Source organism: Phalangium opilio, unplaced genomic scaffold, assembly GCF_054372755.1.
Source record: "Phalangium opilio isolate 3A_F unplaced genomic scaffold, DU_Popi_V2 ptg000061l_1, whole genome shotgun sequence".
Lineage (NCBI taxonomy): Eukaryota > Metazoa > Arthropoda > Arachnida > Opiliones > Phalangiidae > Phalangium > Phalangium opilio.
Window position 1 is genome coordinate 8,328,929 of NW_028324178.1, and position 17,016 is coordinate 8,345,944.

Genomic DNA, 17,016 nt, shown 5'->3' on the forward strand with positions numbered 1-17,016 from the left:
CAATACAGAATAAACTGGTGCGTGACTTAACCGTTCAGCTTGAAAAACAGAATTTTCCCGTGAAAATACAGGTTATAGATATGTCAGTTCCGACTGGGCCTCCTATCAAGAGAGTTAAATTATCAGTCGATGCCGGTCACCAGGCCAGGCTAGCTCCTGGCCCTCTGGCTCAGGTTTTAGGATTCGAAACGGACGAGTACATTACTGGAGAATACATTTGTCTCATTCCATTGTCTCAACAAGCTAGAAATATTACGATAAACTACACCACTAATTATATCGAGATAAAATTGAAAAATACTTTAAAACTTCAAAATCGTATGGTAACGGTAAAGATTCCTGAGGGAGCCTATAGTGTCGACGCCCTATTGGAAGCTATGAATAGAGCGATACCCGAAGCTCATCAATCTCGGTTTAATTTCTCGTTAAACGATAACGGTACCGTTCGAATAACGACTGATAAGGAGTGCACCGTGCTTTTTAGAGGCGTTCGTAACAAATTAGGTTCTATGTTAGGATTCGGTGACCAAACTAATCGTCTATTAGGGTCTACAAACGCCAACTTCAAACCGGATTTAGTCAGTCAATATTTATACGTTTACATTGATCTGATATACCCCCAGTTTATAGGCTCTGGTTTCAAACCTCTTCTACGCGTCATTCCCACTAAAAACGATACGTCGGAGAAAATTATCACATACGATACTATAGACTATTATTCTATAAGATCCAACGAAATTGAAACTATCAAAATTGATATTAGAGACGAAGCCGACGCTCCTATATCCTTTATATCGGATCGCATCATTATCAAAATTCACTTTAGACGACATGTCTCGACCTAATAGGTACGTGTCCTATTATCAGGATCAGTTCCTTGGATCTCCACCAGGTGTATTAGTGCAGAAAGGATTTGGTTTAGGAGGCATTTTTAGAGCTTTGATGAGAATGTTAACTCCTCTAGAGAAACCGATAGCTAAGAGCGTGGGTAAAGAAGCTTTAGGACTTGGTGGAAGGTTTATTCAAGATATGAGCGCTGGAGAAGAACCCAAGAGAGCGTTCAAAAGGAATCTAAAAATAGCGGGCTCAAATTTAATTCATAAAGCGGGTGATAGTCTGGCTAATTCTCAGTACGGGTCTGGTATTCGACGAAACGTCAGAAGATACGAAAGAAGAAAAGTAGATCAAAGGCCGATTTTTTATCGTAAAACAAGATGGCCCAATTCGAAGGCATGATAGGGGAATTAGACCTATTCGCGACACCCCCTTTGAACGCTAACATTATAACTAGTAGCGACGAAAGTTATCAACCTTTAAGCTCCGTAACGGATAGTGGACCTTTGGAATTTTTTGTCCCTGGCACGAGCGAACATTATATCGACCTTTCTAAAACTAGGTTAAGGCTGAAGGTCAGGGTGCTTCATTTGGACGGCACCGACGTACCAGCGGCTGAAAAAAAAGTAGCTCCGGTTAATCTTTTACACGCCGCCCTCTTTTCCCAAATAGACGTCTTTTTAGGAAACATGAGCGTTCAGTCCCCTAACCAAGGAGCCCCTTATATCGCTTATCTCGAGTATTTATTAAATTACGGTATAGATGCTAAAGAAAGCCAACTAAATCTAGGCTTATATTATAAGGATAATCCGATCGATCCCGATTCCGCCTGGGTGGCAGCCAATAATAATCTTACTACCAATGGGATATTAAGAAGAGCCGAGAGAGCCAAGGTATCGAGTACGATAGATTTATACGCCCCGTTACACGTTGATATTTGTCGCTTAAATCGTTTCCTATTGAATAATGTAGACGTTAGATTTAGGCTTATTCGATCCAAACCAGAGTTTTGCGTAATATCGAAAGAAGCCGCTGATAAGAAATATAAAGAGGTTATCGATAATGCCTCATTGTACGTTAAAAGACTAAAAATAAATCCCGAAATAATGTTAGCCCACGCTACGGTATTAGAGCAAACCAGCGCCATCTATCCTTTGAATCAAACAGTCGTGAAAACCTTTTCAATTCCAGCTGGAATGAACGACGTTAATCGAGAAAACGTCTTCTTAGGTAAAATACCTCAAAGAGTAATTATAGGTCTAGTTCGAACCTCGGCCTTTAATGGTAATCATTTTTTAAATCCCTTTAATTTTGAAACTTTTGATCTTAATTACCTATCCGTCAACGTCGGTACTGACACCTATCCTTCGGAAGCCTTTACGCCTGATTACGAAAACAATCTGTACACTCGAGAGTACATGTCGTTATTCACCTCTCTAAACACATACAGAAAAAACAAGGGAAATTTTATCACGTACGAAGAGTACAAAAAAGGTTACGCTTTGTATTGCCTAGATTTAAGCCCGGATGAAAATGCGGGGGCTAGTCATCTTTCTTTGCCCCGACAAGGAAATCTACGTATCAATATGAAATTTAAAAACAATTTACCACACAATGTCACGTGCATAATTTATTCCGAATTCAAAAATTCTATCATGATAACTAGGGATCGCTCGGTGTTATTTAATCCCGAGTAAAATGCTCTATATAACCTCTGATTTAAGAAGCATTCTCTCATAACCGGTTAGAGATGAATCAAGTACACTACCTATCGGAGAAGCAAAACATTTAATTCAATGTCAAACGACTCGATACTAAATCCGAAGCGTCTTTCGACAGTTGTATTTGGAATAGTATATGGACTTTCGAAGCGGATATTGACGCTTTCTTTAACGGAATAACGGGACGATTTCTGACTTGGTTAGTTGACGGTACTCAGAGAGTTAAACTAGAATGCTTCGTATGTCAGAGAGGAAAAATAGTTGATATTCGTCAATATATTAGAGGATCGAATAATAAGGTTTTATACCGTAATCCTCCAGTATGCGTCGTTAAAGACAAAAATAACGAGATAATTAAAGGAACGTTTTACGAATACGAACTATCTAAAGTGTTATGAATACGTTACAAATATATCAAATATTATCATGCGACCAGAGGACAAAACCCTACTATCTAGGTACTTTTCCTAGAGACATGCTACCCAGGAAACATAAAAAAGAAGAAATTTTGTTTTGTTCTGAACACGGAGAGAGCCGAGGATCCTGGGCTTCATTGGGTAGCCATTTACGCTGAAGGTATTTTTTTCTGCAGCTACGGGCAGAGCCCGGATACGTATAAAATTAACCTGGCCAAATACGCGTCCAGATGGATCTATAACGATAAATTAATTCAAGATATGTTCTCCCTTTGTTAGGGACCTCATTGTATATTCTTCCTTATTCAAAGATGTCTGGGAAATTCGTTTCAAAGAGTTCTGAAAATGTATGAAAATAAAACGGAAATTAACGACGCCTTATCTTTATGGAATATCTGCCTTCACTTGTTAAGACATAGATATGAAAAATGTAACCAATAAAATATTAAAGTTGTAATGTTTAATAATCACATACATTTGTATTGAATGCGAGAATAAAAATATTTATTATTCGGTTATAATTTTTTATATAAATTGTAATTATCATGCTTTTATATAATCAGATACATGCTTTTTTATATACTCAGATACATGCTTTTATATAATCAGATACGTGTTTTTCAATATAATGAGTTAGATGCTTTTATATAAAATGTAATAATCATTATTAAAGTTATTTTTTTGCCTTTCTATAAGTTACCCATTCGATCTTAGATTCGGGCTTTTGAAGCTCTTTCAAGCTAGCTTCGCGATCTTTTTTATTTTGGCTTGTGTAGGGTACGGTTTTGATTTCGTAGATGGAATTTTCGCGAGTCTTTTTTTCGGCGAAGTCTCATCGTTAGGGTTAAGTTTCCGGAACTTTGAACCAGAAGCGCCCTTCGTTGATTAGGCCTGTTGAATTTGAGACGCCACGGGTTGATTCGGTACCATGGGTGTTAAAACTGGCATACTAGGCGTTTGAGACGTCCCGGACTGTTTCGGTACCACGGGTCCCATGGGTGTTAAAATTGGCATACTGGTCGTTCGAGAGAGTGACGCTGGCGTAGTAAACGATACCGCCGGTGTTTGACCCATTGCTGTACTACTCATTATAGGCTGTGGGGTAGTCAGACTCGAGGCGATATTAAAAGGGATACTTTGGGAAGAGCTAGAGATATTAAAAGGGATACTTTGGGAAGGGGTAGCGATGTTAGTAGGGACATTTTGGGAGGGGGTAGAGATATTAATAGGTATATTCTGGATAAGGGTAGGCCACGATGGAGGAATCCAAGACGAGGATGAAGGACTTAGAGGCTGTATTTTACTCGACACTCCGGGTGCTGGAAAAGACGAATTTGTTGTAGGTGGCAAGATAGTAACGCTTGATGGCTCCGCTAAACTCTTTAAAGATAAATATTTTTGAAGAGTTAAAAGGTACTCCTTCAATTTTTCCTCGGCAGAACCAGGTTTTCTCAGTACCTCTTTATTTTTAGCTAAACCAGTTCAGCAATATTTTAAAGAGAAAGGTATTCATCACTACGTAGCTTACGGGAATAAAAAAATTGCGATCTGCGAGAGATTTAACAGAACGGTTCAAGAGAAAATACACAAATTCATGACTAGCGCGGATACTCGTAGCTATCTGAGTGCGTTACCAAAAATAGTTAAGGCTTACAATTACTCGATACACCGCTCAACGGGTATCGCGCCAGTCAATGTTAACCTACAAAATGAGCATAAGGTGTGGTACCGTCTTTTCGGTACCATTAAACCTGGGACAAAACCAAAGCTAAAAGAAGGTGATTTAGTAAGGTTGAAAAAATTTGAAAAAACCTTTTCAAAGGGATATAAAGGCTCCTTTACTAAAGAGATCTTTATTATTGATAAGGTTTTATACCGTAATCCTCCAGTATACGTCGTTAAAGACAAAAATAACGAGATAATTAAAGGAACGTTTTACGAATACGAACTATCTAAAGTGTTATGAATACGTTACAAATAAATCAAATATTATCATGCGACCAGAGGACAAAACCCTTCTATCTAGGTACCTTTCCTAGAGACATGCTACCCAGGAAACCTAAAAAGAAGAAATTTTGTTTTGTTCTGAACACGGAGAGAGCCGAGGATCCTGGGCTTCATTGGGTCGCCATTTACGTTGAAAACGATGAAGGTAATTTTTTCTGCAGCTACGGGCAGAGCCCGGATACGTATAAAATTAACCTGGCCAAATACGCGTCCAGATGGATCTATAACGATAAATTAATTCAAGATATGTTCTCCCTTTGTTGCGGACCTCATTGTACATTCTTCCTTATTCAAAGATGTCTGGGAAATTCGTTTGAAAGAGTTCTGAAAATGTATGAAAATAAAACGGAAATTAACGACGCCTTATCTTTATGGAATATCTGCCTTCACTTGTTAAGACATAGATATGAAAAATGTAATCAATAAAATATTGAAGTTGTAATGTTTAATAATCAGATACATTTGTATTGAATGCGAGAATAAAAATATTTATTATTCGGTTATAATTTTTTATATAAATTGTAATTATCATGCTTTTATATATAATCAGATACATGCTTTTTTATATACTCAAATACATGCTTTTATATAATCAGATACGTGTTTTTCAATATAATGAGTTAGATGCTTTTATATAAAATGTAATAATCATTATTAAGGTTATTTTTTGCCTTTCTATAAGTTACTCATTCGATCTTAGATTCGGGCTTTTGAAGCTCTTTCAAGCTAGCTTCGCGATCTTTTTTTATTTTGGCTTGTGTAGGGTACGGTTTTGATTTCGTAGATGGAATTTTCGCGAGTCTTTTTTTCGGCGAAGTCTCATCGTTAGGGTTAAGTTTCCGGAACTTTGAACCAGAAGCGCCCTTCGTTGATAAGGCCTGTTGAATTTGAGACGCCACGGGTTGATTCGGTACCATGGGTGTTAAAACTGGCATACTAGGCGTTTGAGACGTCCCGGACTGTTTCGGTACCACGGGTCCCATGGGTGTTAAAATAGGCATACTGGTCGTTCGAGAGAGGGACGCTGGCGTAGTAAACGACATCGCCGGTGTTTGACCCATTGCTGTACTACTCTTTATAGGCTGTGGGGTAGTCAGACTCGAGGAGATATTAAAAGGGATACTTTGGGAACGGGTAGCGATATTAGTAGGGACATTTTGGGAGGGGGTAGAGATATTAATAGGTATATTCTGGATAGGTGTAGGCCACGATGGAGGAATCCAAGACGATGATGAAGGACTTAGAGGCTGTATTTTTCTCGACACTCCGGGTGCTGGAAAAGACGAATTCGTTGTAGGTGGCAAGATAGTAACGCTTGGTGGCTCCGCTAAACTCTTTAAAGATAAATATTTTTGAAGAGTTAAAAGGTACTGCTTCAATTTTTCCTCGGCAGAACCAGGTTTTCTTAGTACCTCTTTAATGGCGTTGTCTATACTGTTAACTTCCTTTTGATTGTCCGTCAGTAAAGCCGCTGGTACTAAAATGCACTTTTTCATTATCTAGTAAAGACCGAAGCTATTGTCGGTATTAACATTGATAGCAATGCCGGCCAGAATCCTCCTACCTGTTTAATTAACACTTGTTGCCTCTTTTTGTCGCTTAAACCTCTCTTGGATAAATACCTTATTACGTTTTTGTAACGTTGAAGTCTTTTCTTTTTATGACGATTCAATGGAATACCGCCGTTCTTCAAATTATAACAAATACCGCTTATACAATCCAATTGGGGTCGCGTACACTTTGATATTAAAAGTTTTCTTCGTTTCACACCGCTTTTACGCAAGAGATTTAAAAAGGGTAATTGGTGCCTAACCGACACGGGTAAAGGCATGTCTCGAAATGAGGTTAAATAAATTGAGATTTATATTTTATGGATTATTATTTTCTAACGTAGATTACCATCGGTCCTTCATTGGGGAATATATTGGACCTAAGTCGTAAACTATTATCAGTACTTTGTTTTAGATCTATTAAGATGTAAGAATACGCTTTTTCGTTACACTCTTCGTACGCTTCTGTTAGGCGTTTGGTGTCTGTAGGAAAAAGCTGACGACGTAAATAGCGAACCTGGTTATTATTCCTAGGATTTTTAAACATAACGATATAAGAACAGTTCAATGATATATTTCTAGAATATTTACCTGGGTTAAAGACATTTTGAGACAGCAGCACGATGCTTAAAGATAAATGATGACTCCCGACACAAAAAAGATTACTTATAAACTCCTGTTTGGTACAGGTGTTAGCTAGATCGTCAAGGATTAAAAGATTATTTATTCTCTTATCAAAAAAATCAGAATCGTTAGGAATTAGCCCTTCGTGGAATTCAATAGGCAAAAAGAGTTTCAGTTCATCAAAAATGTCCTGATAAACACTATAGCACAAGTAGAATAATCTTACACCAAGTTCCTATGTAAGATTTTTTGCCGTAGCCTCTGTGTCTGAAAGTTCTGACGTTAAGCTTTTTAAAGTTTCCAACGGAGCTCGCGTGAATGGAGAGATAAAATTTCTAAAATATCGGCCACGACCGAGAACGAGCTTTTGAAGCAGCGCTCCACAGCGGTGGAGAGTGAAGTAAAACAGGCGGGGTTCATTTTTTTATCCGAGTAAGTTCAAGCATGGAGGGTTCATCCAATTGCACGGTGTTTGCGTTTTTTATGACAACGGTGTATCGTGTGGAGTGCAAACGTTTTTATAGAGGGTGATTAATTCGACATAATGTTTTTGGCACGGAAATACTCTGAGTTTGTTTTGAGAGCCCTTTATCCATTTCTAAATTATTACATTTAAACCTAACTTGCTCCGCCATAACGTAAACTCCGATCGCCTTAGATCTACGCGAGCGGATCTACGTCTCTTTTGGCCGAAAAGCTCATCACAAGTTTCGTACCTTTTTTAAGGGGGGTGGAATTTTTTAGTGAGACCCAGCTTTCCTCGGCTGATGTTAGTTGGCGCCGAGAAAAAGTGTTAGTAGACAAAAACTTTGGGTGTTCAACTACCATTTACTCTACAGTAAATACATTCGGCCTAGCCTTGGGATATCAAGTTTTAGGAACACTCGTGATGAGACGTTCGTTAGAGATAACCTGACACACAATACCCTCATCCTAGGCTGGAAAGCTATGTCCTTTTAGATCATCTCCTTTTGACTATAGCAATAGACTATTCTATCAGGAGGTTTGTCCATGATAATGTCTTTATATTTGAGTAAATTTATTACCCACGTTGTTTTCCCCGAGCTGCTTGGACCAGCCAGTAAAATAGTCATCGGTGTTTCTAAGCGGAGGCGATATTCTAACCCGTTCTCCATTTTTAAAACGTTCTCTAATATCGTCTATGAACTCGTAGTTGACTCGATCTTCGTACGGTATCACTCTCACTTTAACAAGGTGGGAAAACGTGACCCGATTTTTAGTGGTCCGTTTTTTCATTTGTGGTTGCGGACGGGTCGTGATGGCTTAAATATCTTTAACATATAAGCCCAAAAACTAGATAAGGAAGGTACCTGCCATTGGAACTTTACATTTTAGAAGAATAACATAAATTTTTAGAGTACCCTCAAGTATAAGATTACGCTTAGACTGCGCCACCTTTTTAATACTAGCTAGTAACCGATCAGAAGTTAATTCATATATAGTCATGAATCTTAAATTGATAGGGTTCTCTAAAGCGTCAGAGCTCAGGGCGAATCTTATTAAATTATATTCTTCAGCATTTCGCGTAACATGAGTTATGAGAGAATTCAAAATTTGGGAAAGTTGATCGTGAATATTTATTAATTTAAGTTCTTCTAAGTTGCGGAATTTAACGTTATATTCGGTTGTAACGCATCTATATTTCCTAGATACACGGTTTGATGTTTTATCTATCGTATAATATAGCTCTGGTCGAAATTTAGTAGATAAATCGACTGGATTAACCTCATCGTCTGACCATGAAGTGTCCGACGATGAAGTGTCCGACATTTTTTAGCGGGAAAGCACTTCAAATCTATAATTCTTTCCGAAAGCAAATGAATACCAATTTTCCCAGAAATTTAATGATCCAATGATAAATATTTAGTACTCACCAATCTTAAAAACTATAGTTGATAGTATCGTTATTTCGACACGAATGAATTTCATCCGTTAATGCCGCGCTTTTATATATTTTAACCGTTAGAACTCACCTTCTATTTAGATCTTGGAACACTGTTACGATTAATATCTTCCCCGATAAAACCGTTTTCGAAGAGATGATTATAGAACCGTATGGGAAAAGGAAAAGGCATGGGCGTTACTAACCAATAATAAAACCCAGGCCTTTTCCTTCTCCTCAATGGAACCTTTTCTGGTTACGAGGCTCGAACCGTAAAAAATGAATCCATTGTTAAATAGCACCATGTTGGAGAGGAGCCTGTATGTGATTAACTGTTAGAACGCATCTTCTATAGTTGTAAGTAAAGTATTTTTTCGGTACGAATGAATCTCGTCCTTTTCTTTTATACTAAATGGGTGTTGTCTTTTCTAGCTTTAAGTCAAAGAGATCTATTCTTTAATGTAAGGGCTGTGAATAGCTCGTTACACTTAAACGGAGTCATATTACTTATTATCGTTACTGTGGTATGGATTTATTAATTTTCATTCGTATATCTTTTATTTTTTAAACCTTCAACCATATCTGCTTCTCTTTAGTTTTATCCAACTAGTTCGAGTGAAACCTTGGGTCAAGATTAAACTTAGTTATAAACAATTTATAAAATTTTCCCATCGCCGATGAACGCCTTTATTTTTTCACCATTATATCTGTACATATACAGTGATATTAAATTTCATCTTTTATTTTTCTAAGTCTTCAACCATATCTTTTTAATTTTATCCAGTTGCTCGTTCATTTAAACCATAGGGCTAAATTTTGTTATCGACAATTTATAACTAACTTGTCCTATCGCCGATGAACGCCTTTATTTGCGTCATTAAGTCTGTATAGATACAATAATATTGAATTTCATCTTTCATTTTCTAAACCTTAATTGATATCTGTTTCTCTTAATTTTTTATCCAACTCGTTGTAAAGCTTAGGGATAAAATTAGTTATCGAAAATTTTATAACTAACTTGTCCTATCGTCGACAAAGGCCTTTATTTACGTTATTTTATATATGAAAAATGGGGATTCTCTTCAACACAGCGCTGTCAATACCATTAAACGTATTCGCGACATCTTGTTTAGTCAATTTTCTGATAGTCATATCTTTCTAGCGCAATGACCGAGTAACGGATAGCATGTAGGCGTAAAGAAAACCGTCTCGAGTGAAATTCGAGACGTTACAGATTTTGAATCGTTGATACGTCACAATATAACGCATACTGTGTAAGAAGATCTCCATTAGAAATCACTGCTCTCTTAAAAGCGAATAACCGAGATAAAGAGAGCACTCTCTTATCAGACAAACTCTAATTTAAGTTTCACGACTAAAGAGAGACAAGTTCACGCCCTTAACCCTTTAAACCAATTAACAAAGACCTAATCAACTGGCGACCCCCACTATCGACCAATAAACGAAGTCAGAGAAACCCACCCGGATAAAAAACCAGTTTTCCCCCGCGCTAGACTCACGCGAGTATACAAGCGCGAGTCTAGCGCGCTAGAAGGCTGGCGACCCAATTAAATGACCTAATTTCCACTCCATATTTTAGGTGGTTAACTACTACCACATGGAAATTCAAATCAAAACAAAAAGGTTCCCTGGTATCCTACTAATCGATCCACGTTAAAAAACGTGAAATCTAAAGTGAAAGGTCAAAAGAATGACCCAAAAGAAACTTATAGGGAAATAACTGCCGAGGTGAAAGTTCACTGTAAAAAATAATGGTCATAGATTAAACCCTTGAGGGGTTTGGCACTTTTGTCAGAAAACCAGTACCCAAGTGGTTTGTTTGGAAACCATATAGGGTTTTGTTTCCTATCCAAATAACACTAGTGTTCAAACCATTTTACATCCCTAATGGTTATTCATTTCTACCGTTTTTAAACACTTACAGGTGGTATATTCTACTGTTAAGTGTCGTTTAAATAACCTTTTCTAAACCCAATACGGTCGAATAATGGACCAATACCAGTAACCTTACGAACCCTACGTGGCATATTTCTTTTCCATTAGTTGTTAGCTTCTCAACCTTTCTTGAACCACGTACGGCGCTATACTAAACCACTTTTTGATTTTAGGACAACCATGTTTAAACCCTTAATGGTGGTATATTCTACAATTAAGTGTTGTTTAAATAACCTTTTTTAAACCTAGTACGATCGAATACTGTACTAATATTAGAAACAATACGCACCGCATGTGGTATTTTACTCTTCCATTTGTGGTTAGCTTCTCAACCTTTCCTAAACCATAAATGGCGCTATTCTAAACCAGTGTTGGGTTATATAGCAACGCTTATTAAAATATTGTGATAATGTTTAGAAAATTTTGTAACAATGTTAAGAAAATATTGTGATAATTTTTAATACTTTTGTGGTAACGTTTATTACTTTTGTGATAACGTTTATTACTTTTGTGATATGATAGTACAAATTTTTGAATATAGTTTTTTAGAAAAATCATTAAAAATTCCTTTAATCCAAAATAGAAGGTAAATTAATTTCAGTTCCTCGATATAATCGTTCACCTGTTTTTACTGCCGTTTTCATTTCTGAATTAATTAAGAACGATCGTCGAGCTGGTTTGAAATTTGAACCAAATAATTTTCCCGCTGTTATAAAACGTAACTGGCTAAACATCGTTTCTACTATGCTGCCGTTTACTTTAACCGGGTAAATATAACAATCGGGGTACTTTTCTAGGTATTCGTCAACAAATCCTATAAATCCATATACTGATATTCTCAATAAGTCCTACGTTTGCCAAGCTAAAAATGATTTGCCCTCTCGACCTGATAGTGGTTTCCCTAGCTGGATTGTCTCTTTAGCCAATCTTCGAAGTAAGCAAACCCTTTCAGTATATTTTGAATTGGTGTGCTTTCTCGTGAAGAAACTTTCTGGTGTGAAAGTAAGCCATTTTCAAAAATTAGGTGACATGCGTACAGAAAATCGTAACACGCCATAGTTTCTTGAGTATCTCTTGGTGGATCGCCTGAGAGTGGATGCGCGTGATTGTACAGCTAACTGAGAAACGGTAATTGTTGAAGGATTTTGGCAGGGGTTACGTTTAATTTAGTCCAAGCGTCTCGTACAATATAAGAGTGACGTAACCCTTTCACCTGCGTCAACTCCTTACTTTCTCTTCGCTGTATCTCTCTGGTTTCAACCTGTTCTATTTGCTTCCATCCAAAAGCAGTACCGTTTCTTTCAAACGCTCTAGTTCCACCTTCTTTAGAGTGACTCAACCCATTTATCATGTTTTTAAGTTGGTGACTAGGGCAAATCACATAATGAATACATCTGTCAGGTATCAGAAGATTGCGAAACTTTGGTGAGATTTTGAAGTCGTATGTTCCATCTTCTCGTTGAGTGTATTCATATTGTCCGGAAACACCGTGACTGTTTTTTATCATGGTTAGGTTCGAGCTGGCTCCATCACACACGATAGCAGATACTATGAAACCAACGGATTGAAAAGCAAACACGACCTTTTGGGTTAAAGCTGTCAACAATTCATGAGTAAATGGAACGTTGCTCGGAAAGTATGGACCAACTACGTCAAATAATTCTCCAGCACACCGCCATATGTACTGCAAAACGTATTCAGCTTTGAGACAGTTATTTAGAGATTCTGTTTTGTTTAAATTATGTAGAGACGGGACTTCTTCCGGGTTCATAGCTAATCCAATAAATTCGTTGTTGCTTGAATTCCAAACCATTTTTCCTATTATCTTAACTTCGCCCATAACCAAATATCCATCTTGAGGTACTGGTGTCTCCAAGGAACTAAATATGGCTTTAATTCTATCACTTTCTTTTTTTAGATGTTCTACATCAACCCCTTGGTCACATTTGATTTTTTGCAATTTTTTTTAACAGTGTCCACGCTTGGTAAATTAAAGATTTTTAGACCTTGCAATGTTCTATATGACGCTGGTGACCTAGAGTATAGGCTAAGGGCAAGACGAAATGTTAGAGGACCAAAGCGATTGCCTGTGCTAGTTTGAGGGTTTTGAACTTGATCATTCATAAACTCTAACAGTTTTGAGTTTTTGGAATCAGTTTCCCAACTTTCATGTAACGCTTGAGCAAGTAAAGGGTTACGTTTTTTAACCTCCAATATTATCTTTTTTACTTTGTCTGGATGCTTTTCATTCATGTCTTTTAGAACTTTTGACATTTCGCGACTATGTTCAGGGTTAAGTGTGAGAGACGTTTCTTCTAGTTCTTTTTACCTCTCCGAGTGACGTATGTCACGGAGAGGTATTACACCGGCCGTGTCTGTGTGTCTGTCTGTGTGTCTGTCAGACCCCACGTGACCGCGTTCGCAGTTTGCGTATCGGAGCAAACAAATACCCGATTTCCGGAACGCGTTCGCGGTTAACGGAAATTTGGCCATTCATCTTCCAACACCACTCTTTACTAACTGGCTTCTAAGGACCACAATCTGCTAGTCTTTGTCCATCCCACATGGACACTAGTCTGTACTCTCAAGCTTCCAAGCACAACCATCTTCTGTTCTTCGTCAATTTCACCTTGACACCAGCTTCTATGCACCAGCATGTTCTGTTCTTCTTCAATTCCACATTGACACTAGCTTCTATGCACCACCATCTTCAGGTCTTTGTCCATTCCACATGGACGCCAGTCAGTCCATTCTGGCTTCTTTTCCTTCGTCATCGTTTGGTTTCAAGATATACGCGGTGATCGGCTAGGGTTACGAGAAACGTCTAGCCTCCCAATGGCAGGGCTTCCACCATCGGTTCACGCGAATGCGTTTTTATCTATTATTGGTTTCAAGACATACGCGGCGTTCGGCTAGGGTTACGAGAAACGTCTAGCCTCCCAATGGCAGGGCTTCCACCATCGGTTCACGCGAATGCGTTTTTATCTATTATTATAATGGAAACGAATCGTATATATACCCCAAAATTTGAAGAAAGCGGGCAAGAGGGGTACCCTCCACTTTAAACGTCAATATTAGGAAAGTTTCGAAAGATAATAGGAACAACTTTATTTTAAACGATTTAACTATTTTTAAAGTTATTTACTGGCGATTAAAATAATTAATATCATTTATATTTAATTAATTATTTAAGATAAACTTATTTCTTTGAAGTGACACAAGTGTGAGTTTATATAGAACGAGTAATGAAGATTGCATCTGAATCGAAACACTACACGCATATCAAAGTTAATATAAAGCGAGTAGGATGATAAGATCTCTTACAAAACAATAACATTTCCTTTTTGCAGAATATTAAATGGAAATATTTTAAATAATTTTCGGCATTACGATTCTTTTAGTAGTTGTGTAGCTATAAAGCTCTGTTTCATCTCAATATTCCAAGAACATCTTTTGATATTAACATTTCAAATTTGGTGTTTACTTTTTAATTCAGCTTTACTACATTTATATATAGTGTAAACGCAACGTTTGATTTCACTACATTATAAGGATTTCAATACTTCGTCTCTCTGAAAGTGTTGAAGCGATTGAGCCTATGAAACAAGATACCCTAGAATTAAACTAGAATTGAACTTGTTTCGTGTCCTCTTACAAGAGGAGTTAACGGTTCAGAGTGAGCCGAAAGTTAAATACACACTTAAGTGATAGAAATTAGGTGCTCATTAGACTTTTGAGAATACACAGGGAATTATTAAACGATTAATCCTTTACAAATGGTCTTCGCGATATCCCGCCAATTTGAGCTACGTATTTCCGGTTTTCTCATTGGCTGGTGGACCCATGGACGAAGTAATACTGAAAAACCAATGGCAGCACATTACTGCCCCCATTACTAAGCGACAAAACAACCAATGTAAAGCTTACAGCTCCAAAATGGAGGGGGTTATGAAAATGCGAAGTCAAATCCCGGAAAACGCTAGCGCCATCTAGAAAAAATAAGACGTTAGCTGCTTCCCTCGTTTCCCACGTTGATTCCCCACTATCCGGTTTGCTACTATCTGCCGCTAGAAGGCGAATCAACAAGTATTTTTCAACTTTCTCCATCTGCCATCCGTCCTTCAGCATTAGTTCGTCCATGGTGGACCTGTTTTGGAAAGTAAATTCGTCTCGACTCGGAGAGGTTTATTTTGGTTTCCCAACTTGTTTCACTTTTGCTATTGTTTTGCGTTGCCGATATCTAAGGTTTCGCAAGTTTTTAATCCTTATACGTCTACTATTTGGGGTTAGATTTTCAATTGGACATTTAGAGCTAATATGGCGATTTCTAAGTTTTGTCCTGGGTGTCACATTCATCACTTTTTCTCTTTTTTTTAAGATACCTTTAAAATGCAAATTTAATGACCATATGATTAAAATCCTAAGATTGTTTTTTGTAAATATTCAGAAATATATACTTCTCTAAAGATGAGCATTTGGGACCTTAGAAATTGAACAATATATGAGTCTTTGAAAAACGGTTGAATTGCCAACCTTCACCCTGCTTCCTTCTCCCTCGAAAACCATGTCTCATAGGGTCAAACATCAGCGCCATCTATGAGCTGAATGGAGAACTAAAAAGGTATGAAAAATATAGGCGCATAATATAATGCGAAAATTCGAACACCTGTTGTTATTTGCCTAGGATGGGTTAATTAAAAAATGGTTGAACTTTAAGCATGAACCGTTGTCGAGTTAAGAAGTAAGTAAACATATTTAAACTTGTATTACTATACTTTATTTTTATTTTAAATATTTGTTGTGCTGTCCAAGTCTTATGACAATGGCTCAATCACTTAAGGCTATGCTCAAGAAGTTTGTTTACTCTGTTATTACTCTATTGCCCTTGGAAAAGGATTAGTTTCGTAAGTTTGTTTCGAATTGCCGTCTTTTTCATTTCGATGTTAATTTCTTTGCTTATTTTATTCATGCGAATGTTTGTATATATTTTGATGATTTTTTGGTCAAAATGTTGACATGGTGTTGGCAACCGAGTTCATCATCATACATGTGAGTAGTAAGTGTTGGCAAAATATCTATGTTAAGTAACTGCCTTAAAACTAAGCACTCAATTTAAAGGTTGATGTTTTTAGCCGAGCTTTTAATTTCTCCGAAATTGCGAATCACTTTTTCTGTCAAACTGCAAAGATTGACGACACTGGGGGAAGGATGGCAAAGTCCCTCGTTATCCTTTATAAGAAGGAGCATTTTGGTGTCATCCCTTGCATAGTTATGATTTCCTAGTGGATGGCACCTGTCGTCCAATGCTGCTAAACAGGTTTGACATTTCAGTTCTTTACGTAGTTTTTTACTACAAATCCAGCCATATAATGGATAATATTTTCTCTAAATATGTTTGAATTTTCGTCAGAAAGCAGAAGAACACAATCTTCAACTTCTTCCTCTGAAACAATTTGTGAAGGGGCAGAATCTTCGTGGGTCACAGCCACCACATCACAAAGATTTGGGACGTTAGTACTGTCCAGGGCTATAACATTCCCACTCTTTGATGCTTCAATCTTTGTGACCAATACCTTTTTGTAGGATGCCGTGAATTGACGACAGTTTGGGTTATTGTTACAACCACCTTTCTGACGAATTGTGTTGAAGAAGAGCTCTAGGACTGACGGTCATCCGAGTCCTCAATGGTTTCAGAAAAATCCATAGGATCAACACCCTGTACTGAATCTTGGGTTTCGCGTGTAAGACTTTCTATGCATGATGAAGAAGCAGCTGTACAAGATGGAAATTCTACCTCACAAGGACCCTAAGTTTTCTATAACATAAGTTAATCACATGTTGAACTGGATGTAAAATATTAGTAACGGAATAAATACTTTAGTTCCAGTTTTATTAAATTCTAAAAAAGGATTTTTTTCAATAACTTCCACGACAGTATCGCTTGTCCCGTCCATTTCCACCAATGTATCACTTGTCTCATCTATTTCCGCGAAAATATCACTAGC

General features: G+C 37.4%; 1 protein-coding gene and 1 long non-coding RNA gene across 2 annotated transcripts; both read left to right on the plus strand.

Moving 5' to 3' along the window:
• Window positions 1–1,214: 1,214 nt before the first annotated feature.
• Window positions 1,215–2,953, plus strand: LOC149664391 (uncharacterized protein F54H12.2-like). Its single transcript, XM_089842026.1, has 3 exons — window positions 1,215–1,734; window positions 2,026–2,527; window positions 2,674–2,953. The coding sequence occupies exons 1-3, from the start codon at window positions 1,215–1,217 to the stop codon at window positions 2,951–2,953; spliced, it is 1,302 nt and encodes a 433-aa protein (XP_089698152.1).
• Window positions 2,954–16,187: 13,234 nt separating this feature from the next.
• On the plus strand, window positions 16,188–16,657 carry LOC149664392 (uncharacterized). The gene is made up of 3 exons (XR_016368452.1): window positions 16,188–16,328; window positions 16,422–16,521; window positions 16,595–16,657. It is a non-coding gene; the product is annotated as an uncharacterized LOC149664392 (long non-coding RNA).
• Window positions 16,658–17,016: the final 359 nt, after the last annotated feature.